The 25,006-nt window shown below is 56.5% G+C and overlaps 1 protein-coding gene across 6 annotated transcripts in view; it reads left to right on the plus strand.

The window, feature by feature from the left end:
• Rgs3 (regulator of G protein signaling 3) overlaps positions 1-25,006 on the plus strand; it is a 117,054-nt gene that overhangs the window by 86,741 nt on the left and 5,307 nt on the right. For 5 of the 6 annotated variants that reach the window (XM_078047993.1, XM_078047994.1, XM_078047995.1 and 2 more), the window contains 2 exons: positions 15,962-16,879; positions 23,968-24,032. In XM_078047993.1, coding sequence (XP_077904119.1) covers positions 15,962-16,879; positions 23,968-24,032 — 983 coding nt within the window. Of the gene's footprint in view, positions 1-8,135; positions 8,267-15,961; positions 16,880-23,967; positions 24,033-25,006 lie in introns of those variants that run through there. The other variant, XM_005342754.3, reaches the window with a different exon arrangement.

Below are 25,006 nucleotides of genomic sequence, written 5' to 3' on the forward strand. Positions count from 1 at the left end.
GTTTCTTCCCCAGGGCAGCCATTGATAAGCATGTTGCGACCGGTTCTGTTCTGAGGTAGCCGTGTGTGTGTGTGTGTGTGTGTGTGTGTGTGTGTGTGTGTGTGTGTGTGTACGGGGGTCCTGCAGGGTTAGGGGGCATGCTTCCACTGTTGGCTGCTCCCCACTTCTGGGCTAGTCCGCCAGTTTTTCTTTCTGGGAGAGAAGAGGAATGTTTGGTGACCGAGAAGTCAGGACACTGCATGGGGAGGGAGCGCTCGGCCAGCAGTGTTGGCTATTGTGTCAGGGACGTTGGCCGCACACCAGGCTCTGGCGATGGCAGCGCTGCCTGGTTCCTCTGGCAGGGAAAAAGGGGGTCTCCAGGGCTGGTCTCAAGTCTGATCCCTGAGACTGGCTTTTTGCAGAAATGACCTTTGAAAACACAAGCAGGCTTGCTCTGCTTCCTGAGCTCAAACCCCCTGGGGAAGGGCTTGCACCTGCTCTCTTGGCTCCAACTGAGACCCATAAGGAAGAGGGTAGTGGTTAGAGATGCATGCACCCCACAGAGCCAGCTACTGCCAAGCGGCAGACACCAATTCTTTCCTCAACTTGAAGGGTCCACATGTCTACCCTTGTCCCAAGGTGTCTAGGAAAAACGCTTGAACCTTTTGCCCAGGGCAGGAGGGAGAATCCAGACCTGGAGAGGAGAGAGCCTTGTTCAAGTTCAGACAGTAGGTCTATGGCTGAACCAAGACCAGGATGGAGGACCTCTGCCTCCTAGAGGAGCGGGGACAGGACATGTGGAAAGCCACTGGCACCCCTGGCTTGAGATGCTTGGCTTGGTGCAGGGAGACCAGACCTTCAGGCCACTCTTGCAAACTTTTCTCACCATGATGCCCTCAGACTTGTGGCCAGGGGGCTCCTGGCTCCTCTCAGGACTGCTGGAGTGGGTGCATCTCTGGAAGGAAGGCACTGCAGAGGCTTGCCCCCTGGTGCCTACGGGATCCCTGCCAGCGCACTGCAGCCAGAGTCAAACTTTCCACCAGGGCCCCTTGAGTCCTCTGTGCCCAGCCAAAGGACACCTCCCCTCTTCCCCAGCCCTAGCACGTGGCATGGCTTAGCCCAGGGCGGGTCCTCCCGGGAGCCAAACTCCGCAGCAGGGCTCGCTTGGGTCCAGCCGGGCATCTGAGAAGCAGGCAGTGGTGAGGATGGAGGCACTGGCCACCCACGAGGGCTTTGAGCCAGATCCTTCCATGTGGCTTCTGTTGTCCAACACTCAGTAACAACGAAAGCACCACTTCCCAGCATTTGTGGGTGCAATTCTTTCTTGCTTTGCTTCCTAGCATTTGTGGGTGCAATTCTATCTGTCTGGAAAGCACCTCTCTTTCCTTCCCTCCAGGTCCTAATCCTACCCAACTTTCACAACTAGAGTGAATCAGTCGGTCCATTAGTGGTAGCATTGCCGGTGGCTGCTTTGTGTCCTATTTATGCAGGATATGGGCCTTATTCTCCCCTTAGTCACCCAAGAACCTGGCCTGCTCCTAGGGTATATTTGGAGCGAGTGTTGAAGTGCCCTGGCTAACGAGGGCGGGTGAGCACACCCTGGCTCTTTGGCGAGAGAGTGGGCACTGCCAGCTAGAGGGCCGTTAGGAGGACCCTAGTCTCTGCAGGTTGGGGTTGTATCCATAGGGCCAAGGGGTTAGGGGCTGGGTTTGATGGGAGGTGAGTCTGGGAGAATTCTGACTTCAGCTTGGCTGAGATCCTAGAGACAGCCAACTCAGGGGTCATGCTGGGCTAGGTGGTGTCCACACCTTAGCCTGAGTCACAGAAGGTGGAGCGCGCAGCCCTGGCTGATGTGCATACAATGCCCATGGTCCTTTGCACAGTCTGTACATGGTTAGCACTTAGCTCCCTGGACTCCCTTGAGATGGTGCCAATAAGGCTGGATCTGGGGGACTGGTTCTCAGCCATCTGCCTGACTCTCCCAGCAGATGCAGTTGGGGAGGGTGTACCCATGCCCAGCATGGGGACCCTGAGAGCCACTTCCCATTTGGTCTCCAAGATTCTAGAGATGGCGGAGTCTGTTTGCCTTCTGGATGGATAAAGAAAGGAGCGAGCAGCAAAGGAAAGGCTTGTGTAAGGTAACACAGGACTCCACTGTGAAGAGGGACCAGAAGCCAGGACCCTGGCTGCCCAGCCTGCATCCTTCTCCACTGCCCCAGCCGGGTGTCTCAGGGTGCCTGGGTTTCATCTTGTGGCTCTCCATCTTTGGACTTCCTGGTGGCACCTTCTTTTTCAGACCCTTAGACTTTCTGATAATAGTCCTGCTGTTCTCTGGGAAAACAATGTATGTGATGGAGAAATCCCAGGAGACCAGGGCATCTTTCAGTGTCCGTTCAGCAAATGTGCCTCTTCTGGGGGCTTTGTTTCCCCTTTGGAACAAGCAGGGCATGGATCAGGTATTACCAGGCCTCTTCCAGCCATCTGATTCTCTGCTTTTCTGCAGACACCTCCTCTTCCTGGGTTCCAGGAGTCAGGGTCAAGGCCAGGGTCTGGCTCAGCAGGGAAGCAGCCTCTAACCTTACATTCAGGCGCCTCTGGGCAGAAGCCTTCTCATGCAAACTGCAGCCTGGCGGGAGGTTTGTTGTTGTTTGTGGAGCCAGGCTGTTTCCAAGATGTCATTGCTCAGGGAAAACCATCATTCCTCCCAGGGATAAACAAGGCCGCTCACGGCTCAGCCCCCTAAGCCTGGAGAGGCCAGAGCCGCTCACAGCAGGCCAGCTGGGCGCAACCCCAGGGAGCCGCCTTCGCCTGCACAACCAGCTGTACCCAGGCATTCAGTAGTAGGGTGCCAGTGGCCACAGGGTCCCTGGGGACCCTGAAAGCCGCTTCCCATTTGGTCTCCAAGGTGAGCCATGAGCCACTTGGGAGATCAGAGCTTCCAGGCACCCAGGAGAGAGGAGAGGGTTCCAGGGTGCCCTCTTCCTCCTAGGCCTAGGTCATCCCTGCAGATGTGTGGGGCGCTGCCAGGTGTGCCCTCTGCTCCAGGTGGCCCAGGGCTTCTCCCAGCCATCTTCCTGCCTGCCATGGGTCAGCTTGCCTGCACCTGGCACCCTGGCCCAGGCTACTGCCAGAGAATGCCCTGCAGTTCCCAACTTAGAAAGGTGGGGCACACAGTAAGTTCGGTGGGGCTAGCCAAGGCACGCTTTCCGCACAGGGCAGGGCTCCCTGAGCTGTCCTGTTACCTTGGTGGGGTTCGTTACCTTCAGGCATTCAGGGCAGGTGGCCCAGGGAAGGGGACATGGTTGGGCAGAAAAAGGGCTGAACAGAGCCTCAGGGACCCAATGTCTGGTGGGAACCTGGAGAGAAGGCTGGAGGCAGCCAGGGGAGGAGCCCCAGAATGGAAGGTGGCATAGCCATGCCACCCCCAAGTCAAGGGTTACAGCTGGAGTCCAGCCAGGACGTGGACTCTTCCTCGCTCAGATCTCATTTGATGGAGTTCACCGTTGATCTAGATGGTGGTTCTATTCTGTCCTTTCTGCCCCCTCTCTCCCTCCCATTCTTCCTTCCTTCCTTCCACATAGGTTGAACCCCTTCTGTGTGTCGTGCTCTTTCCAGGTACAGGAGGTGCAGAAATAAAAGGGCTAATCTTTCCACCCCAGTGCTGGATTGAACCATGCCCTTATGCATGTGAGGCCAGAGCTCTACCACCGAGCCAGACCCCCAGCCCTTTTTTAATTTTGAGGCAGGGTCTCACTGAGTTGCCCATGCTGGCCTTCAACTTGTGATACTTCTGCCTCAGCCTCCTGGGTGTAGCTGTGATTATAGCCTAAAAGGCCTAATCCTTATTCTAGTGCCAGGGACTGGCCGGTAAAGGACAGAAACAACACAGTGCTGATGGAGAGGCCCAGGGCTATGGGAATCCTGGGGAGCCCTGGTCTAGCCTGCGAGCCTCAGTGGTGCTTCCTGCAGCAGGAGAGGCTGAATTTGGTGGTGTCCATGCTTGACCGCTGAAAGAGCAAGTTCCCACCTGGCTTACCCACCCCTCTGCACTGTAGGTCTGATTTTCCCCCTAGGTGTAGAAATGGCCTCTGCAGGTATAGCCAGTGTTCCTCCTTACCTTGGAAGGCTGTCTCATGTGTCATGCAGGAGTGGACTTGACGGCAGCTTAGCTGTAGGTGTCCTTGGGCAGGACCCTGAGCCCCTGCCTCTGTCTCCTCAGGCGGTGGTCCCAGGATCAAATGAGGTGTGCATGTAAAGATCTCAGACTAGACTTCAAAGGTGTGGACTCCAGGTCATTTAGGGGTGCGAGTGCCACTGCACCTCATCTCACGGGTGGCCGTAACTAAATGCAACAGTGTGGGGAAGTGCATGGGGTGGCCCAGAAGGCCTTCAGCAGCTTTGTGGAATAACACAGTTGGAATGCCCTGGTGGAGATGTGTACAGAGGGCCAGGGGCTTGCCGGAGAAAGAACTGATCCCCAGCCAGGGAGCGCAGAGGAGAGGCAGGGAGGAGGGGTTTTGTTTTTAAAATGAACTTCTAAACTTAAGTGTCACGTACTTAAAAGAAGATTAGACATATATACTGATGAATTGTCACAAAGGGAACACACGCATGTAAGCACCCCAGTCGGGTCAAGAAATAGAACGTTCCGGTACCCTGCACCCCTTTCAATTGCTGCCACCTCATAGGCTGCGCCCGTGTCTGATTTTGTTCATTGATTACCATCACCTGACTCTGAACTTTGTGTAAATGGAGTCATTGAGTAAATATTCTTTTCTGCTGACTTCTTTCCGTCAGCGTTTTAATGGCGAGATTCATCAATGTTATTGCATCAAGTTATACTTTGTTCTTTCCCACGGCTGTGTGGCGTTAGGTTTATCCATTCCCACTTTCGATGAACATTTTGGATGTTGTGGGTTCGAGGTTATGATGCATGGTGCTGCTGTAAATGTCCTTGCTTCCTGTCGGGTAAATACCCCAGGTTTGCAATTGCTGAGTCATAGAGTTAAATATAATTAGCTTTGGTAGATAACCATCATATAATTTTCCAAAGTGTGACGCCAAGACACCCTCCTCTGAGCCGAGCAGGACATCACCCATTGCTCCACATACTTACCCACATTATTGATATTGACATTGTGATATTCTAATGTGGTTTTAATTTATTTTTCCTTGATGGCTAATGAGTACCTTTATATCTGTTGATTGACCATTTAGATGACCTTGTTTGCAAAGTGCCTGTACAAGACTTTTCTCCATATTTCTATTGGACTCTCGTTTTTCTTTTTCTGATTGATCTGTGGAACCTAAAAATATTCTGGCTACGTGATTGTTGGATAAACACAATGCAGATATGTTCGCCCACTCCTTGGCTGGTCTTTTTGCTCTTTTAAGGGAATATTTGGAGAGCAGTCCGAGTTGTTAATCTTTTTCTTGTATGGTGAATGCTTGCGGACTTCTGTGTCTTTGCTTCTTATGAGGTTATGGACATACTGTCATCCCTCGGTATCTGTAGGAGTTAGCCCCAAGAAGCCATGTGGGTGCCCAAAGCCACCCATTCTTACGTCCCTTGTACAGAAAGGTGTCATGTTTACACACTCCTGTCACATCCTCTTGGGTGCAATAAATCATCTCTGGTTTATGATTACTTATAAGACCTGATGTATTACAAATGCTACGTAAAGAATTGTTACATGTATTGTTTAGGAAATAATGACCAAGTCTGTCTGCGTTCACTATAGATGAAATGTTTTCCCCTGAATTTCCAGTCTGTGGTTAGTTGAACCTGCAGATATGAAACCCACAGATACAGGGGGGCCAACTTCTTCTCTGATCAGCTAGGCATTTTGTCCTTTTTCATATTTATATCCAAAATCCATTTGAAATAGATTTTTCTGCACTACATACGCAGAGGCAAAGACTCGTTCCCCTGGGGTGGATATCCAATTTATTAAAAAGACCATCATTTCTCTCCATAGGGCATCATCGCCTTGGCCAGGAATCAAGGGGCACACACACGTGGTGGGCTGGGGTTCTGAGCAGAGGTTTGTCAGGCGGAGGATCAGGAGGTGGACGGGGAGGGGAGGCCATCTAGGCAGGAGGTACAGTGTGAGCATAGGGTTAGAGGAGCTCATCATTGGCGGAGGGAGAAGGGGAGATACGTGGGGGAGAGGGGGCAGGGCACACAGGCGGGGGGCTGGGATTTTATTCCAGAAGGCTGGAGGGGTTTTGAGCAGGAGAGGAAAAGAACCAGGTTCTCATGAAGCCAAGGGGAATCGGGGGACAGTTCCATGACAGGGTGACGGCAGGAGGATGAGTTTGGAACTGACCCAGCCCAACCCAGCCCCAGTGTCCCCCCTCAGCAGACACAGGGCTGGTCAGGGAGGAAGGCAGTGGAGAAGCAGGAGGGTGCCTGGGACCTTGGCCACAGGGTGTGGTGGCGTCCAGTGTCCAGATGTCCACTCCAGTGTCCTGGGGTGGAAGAGCGTCCCCTCTGCCACCTCTGCCCAACCAGAACCCCCAGCAGTGCCGGCGCTGAAGGAGGAGGTATTTTAGGAATCAGGCAGACACACAAGCCTGCCTGCAGGGAGGGAAGAGGAGCTGTCCATTTCTCCTGTTCCTGTGGCACGCACAAGGAGACCTGGCCACACCGGGGGCCCACTCGGGGATGGCTGAGATTCAGAGCTGGACAACCCCTGACCCAGGGAGAATGAGACCCAGACAGGGGAGTGACTTGGCCTGGGCCATAAAGGGAGACAGGAGGACCCAATCCAGGAGAAGGCGGGGCACAAACTCGCCCACCCCCCCAGCCTCCAAGGCTTTTGGTGTGGGCCTCAGTTTCCTCCTCTGCATACACAGCTGATAAGACTCCTGTTCCAGGCTGTGGTCAGGGTCCCAACATGGCCAGTGTGCTGTCACGGAACTGGAAGCAGGGGAGGAGCTGCTGCTGCTGCTGCTGATGGTGGGAGGCCTATTTTGACCACAGGAAGTGCAGCTGCTAATTGAGCATCTGCTATGTGCCCCGGCCCCATGCCAAGCTCTTTATGTGGATCATTGCCCAGCAGTGCTCAGTGTTTGTGTCACCATTTACAGAGGAGGAAAGGCCACCTTGCGGGGGGGAAGCAGCCTACACTTGGTGTTTGGACCCAGATCTGTTGGTCTCCAGGCCCCGGTTCTCCACCAGGGTGGGTTTTCCTCCCACTCCCTCTGCCTCTCCGAGTGCTCCTGCTACCAAGCTGTTGTTTGCAATCAGGCCTTAGTTTGGGATTGGTCCCTGGTGCCTACTCTTGAGCAGAGGGGCACTGCCATGTGCTAAAACACTGCTGGGTGCCAGGCCTTGCCTCCACCCACCCCACGCAGCCTCGTGAGGGAGGCTTCACGTTGACAGTTCTATGGTTGGCAAATGAATGTCAACCCCAGACTCTGGCCTTGTGACCACAGCACTATTTGTGCCCTTTCCGGGGTCTTCCTGGCACGGCAGAGGTTTTTTTGTTTGATTACCCTAGTGCCGAGCATGGCAGAAAAGCCCCATTTGGAAGCGTGTTCAGGAGAGTCGTCAGGTGCCTGGGTTTCTGCACCTCCTCCCCTCTCCGGCTGAGCAGGCTCCTGCTCCTCAGGCTCCAGCCTCCTGGAGTCAGAGCGGGGCCTGCCAAACTGCTCACCGTGGCCCAGAAGGGTCTGAACCACCAGGTGGGTGCCCAGGGAGCATCATTTGAATGAAAGGAGGAAGGGAGAAAGGAAATGAAGAGACAGGAGAGGAAAGAAGCTCGTTGGGTAGTAGAAAAGTAGAGCTGACTCCTCTGCTCTGTGTGTGTGTGTGTGTGTGTGCGCGCGCGCGCGGGGCACGTGTACTGTAGTATCTCCACTTCATCAAGTCCACTTCCTGCCCGTCTGGTCGGCGCAGTTAGATGCTTCCTCACCTGCCCCAGCTGGAGGGCTCTGGGCTCGCCTGCCCCTGCCAAGCCTGCCTGCTTGGGTCCTCAGGATCACAGCCCTGGCTCATCCCTCCCCCGACTGAGTTGCTCAGCAAATACCTCCAGAGCCCAGCCAAGTGCCAAGACCTGCCCCAGGCACTGGAGCCAAACAGCAGCAGCACATCTTCCTGCCCCATGGGGGAGAGACACCAAGCTCAATTCGACCTTTGCCCCACCCGCCTCTGCCCCAGGGAGCTACTTGGCTGCACAGAGGCAGCTGAAAACAAGGACGTGACTCTTGGAGAAGGTTCTGGGAAAAGGCATGAGACAGGAGGCTGCAGAGGTGACAGCATGGAGCTCTGGGGGGAGTGCAGGTGGGTGTGGCAAGGAACTTGGACTTCACCCTGTAGTGCTGTCGGGATGGGGTGGGTAGAGCTAGAGATAGTGGAAAATAGAGAAGGAGGAAAATCTAAGGGGGGGGGGTCATTAAATGAGCATCTGCTACACTCCAGCCACTGTGACGATTCCTCTACATAGACTGTCACTTTTAGCAACTCTGTAAGGTCAGTGCCATTGGTTTCATTTTGTAAATAAGGAAGCTGGGGCCCAGAGAGGTTAAGTAACTTTCACAAGATCTTAAAGCAAATAAGTCGAAGAAACCCTGGGCAGGGGGCAAGGGGCTGCGAGTAAGCCAGGACAGCCCATGAGCCCAGCACTACCTTCAGGGGAAGGGGGAAGGCCCGAGTCCCTTAGCCCAGCCACCTCCTCCCCGTGGAACCAAATGCACTGGCTCTGGGTCCTGTGGTTTCCCCCACAACCTCCTCCGAGTCTGTCAGACTTTCCTGCTACCTCTGTGCAGCCATAGCTGGGGGGGGGGGCAGGAGTGGGTGGGGGAGAGGTTGACCTGGGCCTACACCTCTCCCCCATGGGGCAGGAAGATGTGCTGCTGCTGTTTGGCTCCAGTGCCTGGCACAGGCTCGGCACGTGGCTGGGCTCTGGAGGTATTTGCTGAGTAACTCTGGGGCAGGGCAGGGGGCGGTTATGGTGACTATGCCAGGGCTGAGATCCAAAGAAACCAGAGCGGGGCCTGCCCCAGGGCCACACATGCAGGGCAGGGCAGGGCCGGGGCAGGGGTGGGAGAGCCGAGAGCCCTCCTGCCGGCATGTGTGAAGGGCCATCTAACCAACAGGGCTCACAGAATGGGCAGGAAGTGCACTCGACAAAACTGAGATATTAGGGAAATGAGACCGTGTGGGCACGTGTGGCAGCCAAGGAGGAGGGTGCCCGCAAGGACGGGGTCATTGGTGGACCCCTCAGGGACAGAGCCGCTAAGCAGGGCAGCCCGGCGGGGCCCGGGTTCTCCTGCCAGACCCCCATGGGCACAGCACAGGAAGGAGCTGGGGAGCCCTGCTCTCAGCGCCCCGCCTTTCAGAGAGCAGAGCTGCAGATGGAGAAGGGGCTGTGGGCTGGGTAAAGACCCTGCGGGTCCCCATGCCCCACTATTGAGGCTGGGTATCTGAGCCCCCAAGACCATGAGTCCTGGGTTCCTTTAAGGACAGAGAAGTTTCTGTCTGTGATCCAATTCCTTCTTCTTCCTCTCCCTCTTCCCTGGGTTAGGCCTCTCTGGGTCCCCTCTCTTAGGGAATCTGATCCAGTAAGTGTAAAATTGGGATCTTATGTAGGTTTCTTTTTGTTGTTCTGGGGATTGAACCCAGGGGCACTTGACCACTGAGCCACCTCCCCAGCCCTTTTTTAATATCTTATTTAGAGACAGGGTCTTGCTGAATTGCTTAGGGCCTCACTAAGTTGCTGAGGCTGGCTTTGAACTTGTGATCCTCCTGCCTCAGCTTCCTGAGCCAAGATATTTTTAAACAATCCACAGGCGATTCTTGAGTGTACTGCTCTGTTGCGAACCAATAGTCTAGATCAGTGTTTTGCAAACCTTAATATGCACATGAATCATCTGGGATCTGATTACAGTGCAGACTCTGACCTGGTAGCTACAGACGAGGCCTCAGGGTCTGTGCTTCATACCAGCTCCCTTGGGCAGTGAGCCACACTTTGAGGAGTGAGTCTGCATGGTCCTGTGACATTCATTGGATTACTAAGTCAAATATTCATTCATCAAACACTTGAGGTGCAGCACAGTGGGGCTAGAGGAAGGGCAGAACCCAGGGTCTCCCAGGACCGCAGAACCTGGACTTTACCCGAGAGGTCCTCGGGAGCCACAGCAGGGGTTCAAGCAGAGGAGTGACAAGTTCAAGTCCACTTAGAAGGCTCCCTGACATAGCACTGAGCTTGAGCAGAGGGATCTAGGGCACCGGTGGAAGGTCAGCTGCGCCTGGATGCAGGGCAGCATAGGATCAGGCACAGAGAGTCGAAATGTTCTCTTTTTAAAAAATCAATCAACTCCATTTTTTGGAGTAGTTTTGGGGATTGAGCAGAAGTACTGAGAGTTCTCATATGCCCTTTGTCCCCACCACTCACCGCCTTTCACCAAGTGGAGAGATTCCTGGGATTCCACGAGAAAAGATGCTAAGGATGTGGTTGCTGGCCACGGGGGTGATAGTGGGGGGAAAGGAGGAGAGAATGACGTCTGGGTCCCTGGTTGGAGTGACTGGTGGCAGCGTCATATAGGGGCCCCCAGAGGAGGAACAGACTTGGGGAAAGATTGCACGTGCCGTCTGGGGTGTGTTGAATTGGGGGTGCACATCTTCAGGTCTCATCTCCACCCCGGGCTCCAGGGGGCCCTCTCCACGGCTGGGGCGCCGAGTCCTTCCTCCCTGGGCCTTTGCCTGTGGCGCCTCCTCCCCCAGGAGCCCTCCTGGCCCACTGAGCACATTTCAGTCTCAGGTCATCACACGGGTGGCTCTCCTGGGCACTCCCCTTTCTTTTCTTGTAGCACCCGGTAGGTCTCCTTCGTGCCGCAGGCCATGGTTGGTACTATCCTGTGTTGACGTGGGTGACAGCTTGGGCGATTTATGCCCATCCTTCCTCTCTAGCTACTAAGCCATGACCACAGGGATTGGGTCTTTCTGGTTCCCAGCTGTGTCACGGAGCCTGGAACAGTGTCCGGCTGCAGAGTCTTTGGTGAGGATTGAGCAAAGGCTCGCCCGTGGGAACTGCCCTCAGGAGCGGGTTCGAAGCTGGCCGGCTGTGTAGACCAGGAGGCGTTGGTGGCCCAGTGGTGCGGAGGTTGATGGTAGCCCAGGAGCGGATGGGTACACGAGGGAGATTCCAGGCAGAGCAGCCCGTGATGGAGTGGAGAAGTGCCCAGGGGACGGGTCAGGGGAAATCCAGGCAGCAGAGGGCCGAGCCATGCCGTGCTGGGGTGGTCATGGCTGCCGCTTGTTGAATGCCCGCGTGGCCGCGCAGTGCCAAGCTCTGGATGAACGTTACTCATTTGTTCCTCTGACAGCACGGTGGGGAGGTGTTACAAATCCCTCATATGGCTACGGAAACTGAGGCACAGAGATTAAGTTCAAGGGCCCCCCACCAGGAAACGCAAAGTGGAGCTCAGTCACTATCAGACACTGCCCCTGTCCTGGACTTTGCCCACTCTCTCCAGTAAAGCCAAGGAAAGATTCAGAAGGGCCTTGGAGGGTCTCTGAGCTGGCCGCAGAGGCCGCACTCGGGGCTCCAGCTCAGGGTGTCGGGAAGCCAGCGCTGGAGGAGTTGACTGAGGCTGGGAGAAGGGAGCCCAGTGTTGGCCAAGAAGCTAAGGTTTGCAGATGTCATGGTGGAGCCAGGGACCCAGAAGCTGGGGACCTGGAGTGCTCCAAATTTGAAGGACCATCCCATCTTGGAAGCTGAGCCCGGAGGCCCACAGCTGGGCAGGGATTCCCAGGCCTCTCCCTCTCCCAGGCCACCTTCTGGCTCACAGCCCTTTCCTGGGCTGTCTCTCTCTGGAGCAGGGGCAGGAGGTTCCCTCTCCCCTCTCCATGGCAGAGAACCAGGCAGTGGAGATCCCAAAGCCAGCAGATGATGGAGAAGAGGCCGCTCTGGTCCTTGGGCTTGAAGTCCAGTGCTTTCTGTAAACTCCCGCCTGCGAAGGGGCCACCTTGACACGGAGGCAGCCCCCAGTGTGCTTCCCCTCTTGTAGCAGGAAGTGGTTTCCTGGGCAGACCCAGAGCCTCTGGGTGGATGTGATGAGTCATCCCAGGGAAAGCCACCAGGTCGCCTCTGGGGTCAGCAATCCTGGCTCCTGGATTAGTAACTGTGTGACGTTGGGCAAGTCACTTCTAGCAGCCCATTACTAATCCCCAGACCCAGCAGCAGGGGGTCTGGGGTACAGGAGCCACGGCTGGTGTGAGCTGCCACTTCCCCAGCCTGCTCGAGTTCTGGATTGGATTTGGGGAGAGGATTTGATTAGATCATTTAGAGGCCCTGGTTCATTTCCTGTGCGCTGCCAGCAGGCGAGACAAGGGCAGAATTGCCCCTGGTCCAGCCGAGCCAAAGAAGTGATGGATGGAGAGATACAGGCCCCCTCGGAGGGCTGGGCAGCAGCCTCCAGCACTGTGCATCTAAGGTGCTGGGGGCACAGGCTGGTTTCCAAGGGTGCCCTGGCTGGATCTTGTCACCCCAGCCTGTTGCGACATCTGTCTGCAACTCATCCATTAAAGCCTCCCCCCCACACACACACTCTGATGTCTAACCTCTTGTCATTTTGCTTCCCTGAGAGCAGCGAGTGTGTGGCTTGTTCCCTGCCGTTACGGGGTCCTGTGGAATGAACGAAGGCATGAGCATACGCACAACCTGCCTCCACATCCTGCTGGCACTGCCCAGGGCAGGACTGACGCAGACAGCTCTGCCAGTGTCACTCTGTGGCTGACAGCACGGCCCACACCTGCCATTCATTCTGCGACCTCGCCCTCAACTTGACTTCCTCTCTTACCTTCATTCTCTCTTCCACTTGCCACCTGGTGCCCCTGGGGCTCTCAGGTCTCCTGGAGCTGTCCCAGAGCATCCTGACCAGCCACTCCCACCCCAGCCCTCCCGGGAACACTGGCCTGACCAAACCCTCCTGTGCAGGCACAGCACATTATACAAGCCCCGCCTGGAAGCCCAGAGAGCACAGGAGCCTTGCCCATGTCTCCTTGTGGATGGAGTCAGGCCAGGGCCCTGGACAGGGCTCACAGCCTGCTCCCCAACTGCTTGGTCCCCTCAGGGCCTCAGACCCTTTATGCAAGAGACCTGGGATGGGGGACAGGAGTCTTATTCCTGCATCAGGATTGGGGGTCCTGACTTCCTAGGTAATTTTATCCCTGGGGCCTCAGTTTCCCCATCTCTAAATAAGGTGAAACTACTTATAACTACCAATGTGTCACATGCTTTTCCTGGGCCAGGCGCTGTGAGGAGGCTGACCATAGCCCTGGGAGACTGGTGTGACATTCTTGGGTTCCGTTTTAGGTGAAGTGACAGAGGCTCCGAGAGGTTAGGAGACTTGGCCAGAGCTGCAGGGCTAGAAAGGGGCCCGGTCAGAATCAAGTCGAGGTCTTACTGGGCATCCAGTGCGTAACCAGCGAGAGCCCTTCAGTCCCAGGTGGTTTCTCGGCCAAACCCTTGGGGTAGGGCCCTCTGGGGATGGACTCCCCTACTGGAGGGCACTTCCTCTCCAGGCTTTGTTTGGTTTGGCCTCCGACTAGGGCAGGATTGGCAGAGGCAGGCGGACTTGCATATCTGGTTTGGGGCCTGTTGCTGCACTTTCCCTGAGGGGACAGGGCGGGCTCTGTGGACAGGCACCATGGGGACAGGCCTGGGCCCCACCCCCACGCCACCTCCCAGGAAAGGGAAATGAGGCCTGCTTCTTAGAGTCAGTCTGTGCCAGGCCCCAAGGGGACCCGGCGGCTGCGTCCTTCCATCTTTCCCGTAAGACCATGGGAGGCAGGTGGGGGATCTGGCCGCAGGGGAGGGTGATGCAAATGTGGGGTGCCAGGGGAGCAGCTTGTTTTCCCTGATAGAGGTGCTCCCTGGTGGGCGAGGTGATGGGCTGGGGACTGGGACAGATCAGAAGTGGACTTGGACAGGATGGAGCCCAAGCTCAGCTCCTGAGTGTACAGGGTGACATGGGGCAAGTCACCAAGTCACCGTCCAACTGGGTCCTCAGTCTTCCTGTCAGATCCATGGAGGGTCTGTCTCTGCACCTGGGAACAGCCTCGTGGAACTGAAGCACAGCCCCTAGCTTCCAGAAGTTCTGGACTAGGGGACTGGCATCACAACTGCCAACTTTCATCCTGGGCCTTAGGCGGGTTGGCTTCTAGGGGTCCGTGGGGAAGATGTGCCTCTGCTGTGGTCCCCGAGTTCAGGTTTTCCCTCTAGATGCATTTTTAAAACCACCACAGGTACCATCGCCATCATCCTCCCATCCAGGAGCCTTCTATTTCCTAGAGTCTATTCTCCTGGTTTGTTACTTGGGTGCATGACATCGGTTAACCCACTTTGGTCTCCAGATGGAGACCTGGAGGCCCAGAGAATTAGTAACTAGGTCTACCTAGTCCTGCTGTGTGATTATGGGTTGGCCCCTACCCCTCTCTGGGCCTCCTTGTCTAGGCAACAGGGATTTGGGATCATGATATTGCAGGGGCTGATCCTGTAAAGTCTGAGGGGTCCCTGGTTGGTCACCTCCCAGGTGCAGGTAGGATCACAGGGCAGGAAGGCTGTGGAGTCAGCAGGCATCTGCCTTTGACCCAGGAAATGGAGCCCAAGATGTGCCCTTCCTGACCCCAGCTTACCAGGTCACCCCAGAGTGCTCAGAGGCTTCCCATTCTGTGCCACCCCACCCAGCTGGGGGAGGGGCTTTCACTTTTCATGCCCCCAGATCATGAGTCTTCACCACACTGTACTTTCACATCCGCTCCGGTGCTCCCAGGTACCAGCGTGACCCCTGATGGGTGTGGCTTGGGCTGGGTGGCTTGCTCCCAGCTGAGAGGTGGAGATGGGGCTTGGGCGCAGACTCCCCACGCGTCAGAATTTCCCACCTGGGGCGTGGCCTTGTGGTCTCTGGGCTGCTGTGCAAGAGTAGCTAAGTCACCATTCCCCGGGCTCAGTTTTCTCATCTGTCAAGCCGCCACTCATGCTCTCCACCGTGAGAGGGTGGGGCCTATGTTCGGGGGGGGGGGGGGGGGTACCTGCTACGGAAATTCTTGGCCAGCGCATGCGCACACATTCACTCCCACGCATCTGCACGCTTCCAGGGTATGTGTGGGGTCCTCCTCTTTGCTCTAGGTGGCTATGGCTTTCTGAAGGACAAAACCTGAGCTCTGAAGAGTTGTAGCTCTAGCAGTCCACATCCTTGAGTGTAGCAAGAGCTGCTTTTGAGATTCTCATCAAGGGAACTATCTTTCCATTTGCAAACGGAGTCTACAGTTGGGCCAGCAAAACCCCTCCAGGGTTCCTTGGGTGCTGTGCCAGGCAGGAAATGCTGTCTATGTGTGCGATCTGAGTTTCCTCCACACAGTTTAATAATCATTGGGTGGATGTGTCTGTGACATCTAGTTAGTCCAGGTGTGGACCATGTTTTCCTGTTCTGGTTTTATTCCAGTTTCCTGGTTTCAAAAATGTATTTAACATTTACAGAAAAATTCTTGTTGGAATGACTCAGGCAGGTTGTTCTTTTTCAACTTTGGTTCTGGTAGAGAGACCCTTTCGCTATACTCAAGATTCTGCTACCGCGACGGCTGGGGCTCAGGGGCTTGGTCTGGTTCTGGTCCAAGAAGGCAGAGACTTTTACTCTCAGAGGAAACGTCTCCCGTTTCCTTTTCTGTCAAGTGAGGACGACAGTGGTCCCCTTTCAGGGCGTGGGGTGGGTCGTGTAAGGGAGGGAGTTTAGGCTCCCTGGTACCTGCCACACAGCAGGAGCCACGTAAATGGCTCTTGCCCCCAAGTGGCCTGCCATATTCTGGGTGGACCAGAAGTTTCAAGCCAGGCGACGAGAGAGTCACAGGGGTTTCCCTCTGGCACCTGGACTTTCCAACGGCAGGGTGCAGGGTTCGGGTGGCTGCCTGATTTGGGATCAGCCTGTGATGCTGCCTCCTCTTCTGAACCTTCCTTGTTTGCTTTTTGTTTACCAGATGTTTGAGACGGAGGCAGATGAGAAGAGGGACATGCCCTTGGAGGAAGGGAAGGGGCCAGGCGCGGAGGAAGCCCCACCCAGCAAGGACCCCTCTCCTGCCCAGGAGCTTCCTTCAGGACAGGATCTCCCACCCCAGGACTCCTCTTCAGAGCAGGAGCCCACTCCTGGCCAGGAATCACCGTCCAGCAAAGATTCACCTCCCTACCAAGAGCCCTCAGAAGCCCCGCTGAGCGAGGACTCCCCACCCGCCCCAGACCTCCAGCCCTGCCAGGACCTGCCTGCTGCTCCGGGTCCCACTCCGAGCCAGGACCCTCCGCTGGCCAAAGGCCTCGCTGACATCCCGGAACCTCCTGCCCAGGACCTCCCCGCCTGTGGGGACCTGCCTCCTCACCAGGCCCCCCCGCCAGCCGAGGCCCTCGCCGAGGAGACCACTAGCTCTGGGGACCCTCCAGCCACCTCCAGACCCACCTTTGTGATCCCCGAGGTCCGGCTGGACAGAACCTACAGCCAGAAGGCAGAGGCCGAGGGAGGCAGCTCTGGAGATGAGGAGGAGGCGGAGGAGGCGGAGGACGGGGAGGAGGGCGAGGAGGACGAGGAGGAGGACACGAGCGATGACAACTACGGGGGGCACAACGAGGCCAAGCGCAGCAGCATGATAGAGACGGGCCAGGGCTCCGAGGGCGGCCTCTCCCTGCGGGTGCAGAACTCGCTGCGGCGCCGGACGCACAGCGAGGGCAGCCTGCTGCAGGAGGCCCGCGGGCCCTGCTTCTCCTCCGACACCACCCTGCACTGCTCTGACGGCGAGGGCACCGCGTCCACCTGGGCCATACCTTCGCCCCGCACCCTCAAGAAAGAGTTGGGCCGCAATGGTGGCTCCATGCACCACCTCTCCCTCTTCTTCACGGGACACAGGAAGGTGAGAAGTGGAGGGTGGAGGATGGTGGGACGTGGGACCCAGAAGGGTGGCAGGGAAGGAGCAGCCTTCCCATCCCTTCTCTAAGCCTCCCAGCAAACCTTCTGCCCATTCCACAGAAGGTAACAACGAGGCCCAGAGGGACCAAGAAGGCAGAGCCTAGACCCAAACCCTGCACCTCTGGACCCCAGATGCTGTGTTCCCACAGCCCCATTGTCCTCTGGTCTCCACAAGAGGCAGAACAGGTTTGGCCTAGCCCAGGACCATACCTATTTGGATTTAAAAGATCTGAGATAATAGCTGGAGAAATAAGGAGTTGGAATTCAGATCTGGTCCAGACCCAGCCAGCCAAGGAATCTGTCAGCCATTATTTATTCCGTGCTAGCAATTTTCTAGAGTTTGCATTCTTTTCTCACAACAGTCCTATGAAGTAGATAGTCTACCTGCGTCCATTTTATAAATGGGGAAACCAAGGCACTGAGGGTTGGTTCTCTAACCTGTCGTAGGTTGCACAGTGTCCAAACAAAGTAGAATCTAGCTCTCTTTGGCACCATGCTGTTTGCTCATGCAAATATTTATAAAGAGCTAAATAAGTGTTTATAGATTTCCTGCTGTGTGCCAGGCCCTGCGCTCAGAGACGCAGCAGGGGCTAAAGAAACCCGGGAAGCTGCTCTCAGCCTGGGAGGCATGAGTTGTGTGGGCGGGGAACATGGCCTAACAGGGAACAGATTGTGCCATGGCTTTGAAGCCCACCAGCCCGCTGGAATTTGGGCTCTGTCCCTTACTGCCTGTGTGGCCTCGGGTGAGTCACCCAGCTCCTCTGAGCTTTGGTTTCCTTCCCTGAAAAGTGGGGGTTGACAGCACACGTGTTCCCGGGCAGGTGAGGGTGAATTAGAAGAGGCTGCTGTCTGACAGTGTGAGCAGTATGTCTGAGGCTCTCCTGGAGCTCTTTCTCTTGAAGTGCAGTGGCAGTGCAGGACCTTGTTATGACAATGGCTGAGGCTAGGTGGGCGGTGGTGGCCCTGGAGTGCAGCTGACCCTCGGAGGCCTGGAGGTTCTTGGGCACCCCAGAGCCTGGTGCCCTCTGGGCAGGCTGGGCCTGGAAGGTTAAGGAGATTTAGAATAGAGAGAGGATGAGCAGGTGTCCTTTGACTGGAATAGGGGATTCCTAAAGGGCCCACACCTTTGAAGTCGGCCTTCCTAACGGGGCCTTCCCCAAACGGCAGACATCACTAGTGGATCCCAGCACACGTCACCACTCGGTTGGGACATGACCTCGGAAACCTTCTTAGCTTCTTAGCCACTAGTGGTCAGGAAGACTTGGCTTCTGCTGGAATATGGTCAGGCCGGGGTCCTGCAGAAAGGGCCTTGAACTTTGGGCGCAGAAACCAGGATTCAACTTGAAGGGAATTGGGACCGGGTTTCAGTTTCCTCATCTGTCAGGCGTGTGCAGTTCTCCAAGTTGGTGTGCTCTGGAATTGCCAGAGTGGGGGAGGTTGGTCCCGTGTGCCTTCCAGTCCCAGCCCCAGGCCTCTGGAATCACAATTTCCAGCGGTGGGGCCCAGACTCTGCACTTTAAAGCAGCTCCCCAGGAGCTCGATGCTCTCGGGAGCTCAAGGGCCATCATCTTAGGCCACCTGTTGAGGCAGCTGCTGCAGAAGGGAGCCCAGGACTCGGTGCTGCCAAGGCAAGGCCTCGAGCTCACACAGCTAGGGCCTGGCCATTCCTCTCTGGACAGCAGCTGAGGACCAAGGGCCCAAACCTGCCTGGGGCCTCCCAATCCTAACCCTCCACCAGGTCCTTCCCTGACCCGTCTGTGCCCTCCCCCACCCGTGCTCCAGGACACATATTTATACACAGATAAATTCACACACACACTCCTGCGAGCGCTTCTGTGGAGTTCCCTGGCTCACTTGACCCGGCTCAAGTGTGCTTCTGCCTTGAGTCCAAGGGCCTGGACGGGCTCCCTTCTGTCTCAGCTTCCTCCTTTGGGTGCTCAGGGTTCCCACTGGCACCCTCCCCTCCCCCACTCTCCTTTGGCCTTTCGCTTCCTTTTTTGGGCTTGAGCAACTGAGCTGGAAGAGGCCTCCGAGGCTGCCCCGTCCTGTGGTGGCCCCTCCTGTGTGGCTCCCTAACCAGGCCTGGCACGGTCATCCTGGCTCCGTGTACTGCCTCCGGCTGGCTGGCTTCATAAGGGCCCGTCCTGGGCAAAGGGAATGAAGCCTGGGCAGAGCCACACGGGGTCTAGAGCTGTGGTCCACTGCAACGGGCCTCGGCAAGCCCCTGCCCTCTCAGCCTCCGTGTCCTCACTGGACAGGTGGGCATGGGGGTGACGCCCCTGCTTAGGGTTTCTGAGAAGATGAAGTAGCTTGAGGCAGGTATTTAGGCCAGTGCTGGGCACTCTGCACCTGGTGGGGGGGGAGGGTGTTCCATAAATGGCCATAATGTTGACAGTTTGGGAGGAGGGGGAGGAGGGAGGAGGTGGGGCAGCAGGAGCCAGAGCGGGAACAGCTATGTCCCCGTTCACAAAGTGCCACCAGTGGGACCAGTGTTCCTTTTACAGGGAGGGAATGAGGCTGGTTTGTCCCAGGCCACATAGTCAGTCAAGGCAGAACTTGACAGTGGCCTTGCCTTGTCCCACCCTCTGTGGCTCTACCCCAGGCCCCCTGCATCTCATGCTAATAAGAGGCTGGGGTGGGGGATGGACAGAGGGTGGAGGAAGCATGTTCTCTCATGACTTCTGTCTTCCTGGCTTGGGCCTGGCTGTCCTGGGAGAGTCAGTGACAGGCCCCTGTTCCCAGACAGCGCCAATCAAGAGGTAAAAAGGAGAGGGGCGAAGTCTTCAGGCTTTGGAGCCCAATGGAGCCAGCTTCAAGTCTGAGCCCCGCCTCCTGCCTGGCTCTGCTACCTTGGCCAAGCTCATTCTTTCTCTGAGCTCCAGTTTTCTCTTATAAAATGCAAGCGCTAAGTCTTCCTGGAATTGACCCCAGGGACTCGAGGTATCAGTGTGCAGAGAGCTCTGTGCCGGGCGCATGACAAGCCCTGCCCATCAGGCAGTGATCTTTTGATGCTGCGAGACCAGGAGGGCCAGACAGAGCTGGCATGGCCCTGGGTTGGTGCTGCGTCCTGCTATATGGGTGAGCTATGACCTCCCAGAGCCTCTGTTGCCACCCTGTCCCGGTGTCCTGAGCCGTTTCTATGTCAGAATCACACAGGCCTCAGAAATGGTCTGCTTGGCTGTGGCTGCCACACTGGTGAGCTGGCGAGGTCCAGAGAGGAGCCGGCCCCTCTGGCTGGCCAGTGGGTCGTCTGCTCCCTGGGTGAAGTTGAGCTGGCTCCTAGCGCCCTCTGCTGCCCGACTCTGGAGGCCCAGCCGAGCAGATCAAGGGGTTCATACCTATTCTTTTCCTGGGGAGTCAGAGGATCCCCCTAGGTAAATTCTGTGTTTGGGTCCAGGACACTGTCACTGAATTGCACCCCATTCTGGTCTGGCTGAGCTCAGGGTCACAGGCCATTCTTCAACAGCGAGGAGGCCACAGGCCTTCTCGGGCCATGTTTCCTTCCCCCTGGGCTGGGGACCAGCTCCATCAGAGGTGCCAGCCCCGCTGCCTAAGCTTCCTGTCTGGGTTGGAGATCAGACAAGAGGCCTCCTGAAATGCCTTCCAGCTCCAAAACATGATAACGCTTTCAAAATGCCTATTTTCAAAATGCCTAGAGAATTATTTCCTGTGTTCAAACAAATAACTGTAGAGTTTAGATCCACCGTTTCCACACGGCCACCCGGGGCGCAGCTTGGCAGTCGTGAACCATCAGGTAGCCCCAGAAGTCAGACCAGGACCAAGAGGGGAACCCGCTGGGCCCTCCCAGAAGAGCCCTCGTCACCACTGGGCTCTGGACCACACTCAAAATCCTCTGCTCCTTGGCAGCTGACAGCCCAGGGAAGTCACCAAACCCCTCCTGGCTTCAGGTCCCCAGCTGTAGATGGGGGAAACAGGAGCAAATGGCTCTTAGAACTGTGGAAGGATCAAACCAGAAAACATGTCATAGCACTGTCACACGGTGCCCAGCGCACAGGGAGGCCCAGTAAATAATAAAGAACTGAGGAGAGTTAATGGCTCTGGAGCCCCTTCCTGTGCTGGCGCTGTGCCGAGGGCGTCCCGCACGTCCTTGACCTAATCCTCACGGCAGCCCCATAAGCCGGGCCCAGTTGTTACCCTCGTTTTACCAGTAAAGCAACGGAGGCAGCGAGAGGGTCGAAACTGAGCTAAGTCAACGAACCCATATGTGCCTGAGCCTAGAATCTGCACTCTAGATCCCTCCTGCAATGACAGTAAGGATTCTAATTGTTATTCCCAGAGACGGTGAGCTTCCCGTCCTGGGAGGTGGCCGGTGAGGCCGGGCAGGCCGCAGGCATTGATGGCTGGGTGTAGGGAGGGCTGCTGGTTCTGGGCTCACTTCCATTCGCCTGTCAGCAGGGCAGGGTCACGGAGGAGAGAGTGAGGAGCCGATGGAAGCAGCAGCCCTGGGGAGAGGCCCTTTGCATGCTGGGCCCTGGGCGGACCTCGCTGCAGCTGTTGGGGCCACTCTGGCCTCCTCCAAGGCTAAGGTCTCAGCCTCCCTGTGGACTCTAGGAGACCCTAGGCTGGGAATCAGAACTGGGTCCCACCTTGCAGTTTCTGCTCTTCCTCGTTGGTGCCCGGGGGCAACTTCCAGGGTCAGAGCTGCCCAGCCCTCCATCAGGCTGCTTGGCTTGCACGGGACCCTGCTGAAGACACCCCCCCCCCACTCCCATCACTGGAAGGAAGAGCCCATTTCCCAGCAGTGCAGAGGCTGGGGGTGGTGGCCAGGGCGGGAGTGGTCCCCAGGCCCATTGTGTGGGGCTGATAAAGTACGGAAGCCGAGGTTAGAATGGGAGGAAGCCCAGTGCCGTGGCCCTTTCCCACGGGTGGGGGCTTTGGGCACTGCTGAGCCAGACCAGTTTGCCTGCAGCCTGCGATTGTGCTGGGGTGACAGCAGTGACACACCCAGCAACTGGGCTGTTGAGGACACCGTGTGTACCAGGACCAGGCCATCGGGGCCCAGGCTTCATCCTGGTGGATCCTCCACCCTTCCCATGGGGTGGCTGTCACCCTGGCTGTGCTGTCACTCACAAACCTAAGCTAAGAGGCTGAGTCTCCCAAGTTCATGAAGTAGGGCTATGCCCAGCCCGGCCCCAAAGCCCTAAAATCACACCCCCACAGGGCGTGGCCTCTCTGTGCACGTACACACACGTGCCAGCGGCCCTGGTCCAAAGCAGCCTCAGGAAGGAGGCGGCATTTCCTGAGTCTTTCCCTGGAAATGGTCAAAATGTGCCCTGTCCTGGGCTCAAGTGGCAGCGCCCTCTAGTGGAGAAACCCCCGCCTTGCACCCTGACAGGCTCCCATTCCAGCTCACTGAATGCTGGATGTCCTCCTCCTCCAGCAGGTGACTCTGAGCCTGTGTACTTTTTGGATTTGCTGTGAGGGTTAATGGTATAGCAGCTAGGTCATGCTCATCCCAGGGTCTGGCCTGTAGTGCAAGCTGTGGTCAACAAAGGTATGACTCACACATCCATCTGTCCATTTATCTGTCCATCCTCTAGTGGGTGCTCCATAGAGGCCAGTATCTTCGCCTGCTGGCTACATCTGGAATGAGACCACTTTCTTTCCAGAATTAAGAACTCTGCATTTCAAAGCTTAGCCCATCTTCTTTATTCTACAAATGAGGAAACTGAGCCTCAGGGTGGGTCTCCTGTGGAGTCTGGCTGAGTCCACACCTGGTCGTTTCCTGCCCTGTCTTGGGGCAGAGCTTCAATGCCCACTGTACTTTGAATCTGGCTCTGCCGAGTGTAGCATGGGCTCCTGCTGCAGGGTAGCACCATTGGGGCCCTGGGCCTCCCCTGGAGGAGGATGCCCAAGCCCAGGCAGGGCAAGGGACACAGAGGACGGCCCAGTGTAGATGGTGGGAGTCTGTGGTGGTCTGAGGAGAGAAGGAGTGTCTGAAAGGAAGAGGAGACTGAGGGCAAGAGGCTGGGGGCACAGCACAGGCGAAAGGCAGGTGATAAGGTAGAGTGGGTGGGGTGGACCCTGCAATGGAAGGGCTGTGTGTGTGTGTAAAGTTGAAGGCCCAATCAAGCAAGGAGGACTCCGAGAGTCATGGTTCCTCATCTGCGCCCTCTCTCTCTGATCAGTTGATTCATTTGTCAGGTTTGACTTACTGAGCTCCTCACACGTGCCAGGCCCCGTGGAAGTGACCTGGGCAGACACAGGCTTGCTTTTGGAAATTCATAGCCAAGCAGGGAAGACAGGTTTGACACAAGTCATTTTTGGTGCAGCGGGGACCTTAAAAGAGGTGAAGGGGACACGCCTGGCCCTACGGATCAGGGAGGGCTTTCCAGGGGAAGGGGCCTTTGGCTGCTAGGCTGAGACCTGAACTGAAGCTGGACCTCAGGAGGAAAGGAAGCAGGAGAGTCACCAAGGTGAGGCCAAGACACTCGTTTGGCTGGAGGCAGGGTCGAGGTTGCTGAACAGGACAACGGCCCAGGGACTTGGAACTGAGGTTAAGGAGGGATTTTCTCCCTGAGATAGAAGACCCTGTCATGGAGTCGGGACACTGTCCTGAGGGTCCTAGGGAGCCTTGGAAAGCTCGGGCCTGGGTGGCGATTCATTCTATGCACTGCAGACCGCCCCAGGTCTCCTTTGGACTTCACAATCCTGAGTTAATGATTATGATCTGGATTTGAGAAATAAAGGAAGATGCTCAGAAAGGGGCGGTGACTGGCAAGTCTCTGAGTGGAAGCTTCCCTGTCGCCCACAATCAGGCTCTGTCACTCCTGCTTCTCCCCGGCAGCCTGGGTCCTACATGTGCCTCGAGGGGACCCCTGGCTGGATGCTCTGCCTAGCCTCTCTTACCGTGGCTGGGCTGTTCCAGCAGTGGGGCCTTCCTCCCGCACCCAACGCTGTTCCAGGGGTGAGCATTGGGGCAGGGCCCTCTGGTTAAGGAGCTGTTGGGTCTGGACTTGGGCAGCAGCCTCTGGACACGCAGGTTGCATCCTGTCTGTCTTCTCTCTGCAGATGAGTGGACCTGACGGAGTTGGGGACGATGACGAAGCTTCTCAGAAGAGAAAGAGCAAAAACCTGTACGTTGGGAAGATCCACAGTCTTCATTCTTGGGACTGGGGAGGCTCCCTGCACCCTTCTTCCTCCTCTGCCCAAGGGTTTGTCTTGTATCCAGGGGGACAGGTGGGGAGAAGGGCTGTGCCCATCCCCTCCCTAGCCCCAGACAGATATCAAGGATCAATAGGATCTTGAGGATTGGCAGTGGCCCCAGGGCAGGGTCACCAGGGTCTTGAAAATCCACTTGGAGTGAGGCAGGGTGTCTATTCAGTACCTAGGAGCCCACAGCGAGCCAGAGGCAATTAGCCAGGTTGCCCAGCTGCCACCCAGCCTCTGAGCCAAGTAGTGATGTGGACAAGACCTTTGCTCCCTCTGGGCCCCGGAGTGATCTGAGAAAGGGCGGCGGAATTGACAATTCTGGGGGTTCCCATTTCTTCTCTGGAGCTCCTTAGTGCTATCTTAAGCATTACCAGGAGGGGGCGCTGCTGGCCTAGCTACAGTATCCCAGGCTCCTCCAGGCCTTTCCAGCTCTGTGGGTGTGTGTGTTGTGGGGAGGGGTGTTCTTAGGCCTCAGGGAGACTTGGGAGATGTGCAGGGGAGAAGGCCATGGAGCACAAGTCTCAGAGAGAGCTTCCAAGTTTGGTAGTATCCAGCCATTATGCAGAAATTGGGCCTGGGGGAAGAGGACTGGAGTCTTCCCCAGACACCTCCAGTGACCCTCTTCCCTGGCCTTGACCTTGGCTGGGGTCCACTGCCCTCTAACCCCCCACCCGCCGACCCCAGCCTTTTCTGTAGCAAGCTTAGACTTCCCTCATTCTGCACCCAGGAATAAGAGTACTTTCTCAGGAAGGTCAAACCAGCCTCACTAAACTACTTTTTTGGAAGGGAGGGTCTCTGTAGCTCCAGGGCTGCTGTGGGTGGTGCTGTTGGGAGCAGTGGAGTGGCGGGGGACCCATGTCCAGGGTGCTGGAGTTGCCTGGGCCCACCGCCTCCAGTC

Source organism: Ictidomys tridecemlineatus, chromosome 4 (assembly GCF_052094955.1).
Source record: "Ictidomys tridecemlineatus isolate mIctTri1 chromosome 4, mIctTri1.hap1, whole genome shotgun sequence".
NCBI lineage: Eukaryota > Metazoa > Chordata > Mammalia > Rodentia > Sciuridae > Ictidomys > Ictidomys tridecemlineatus.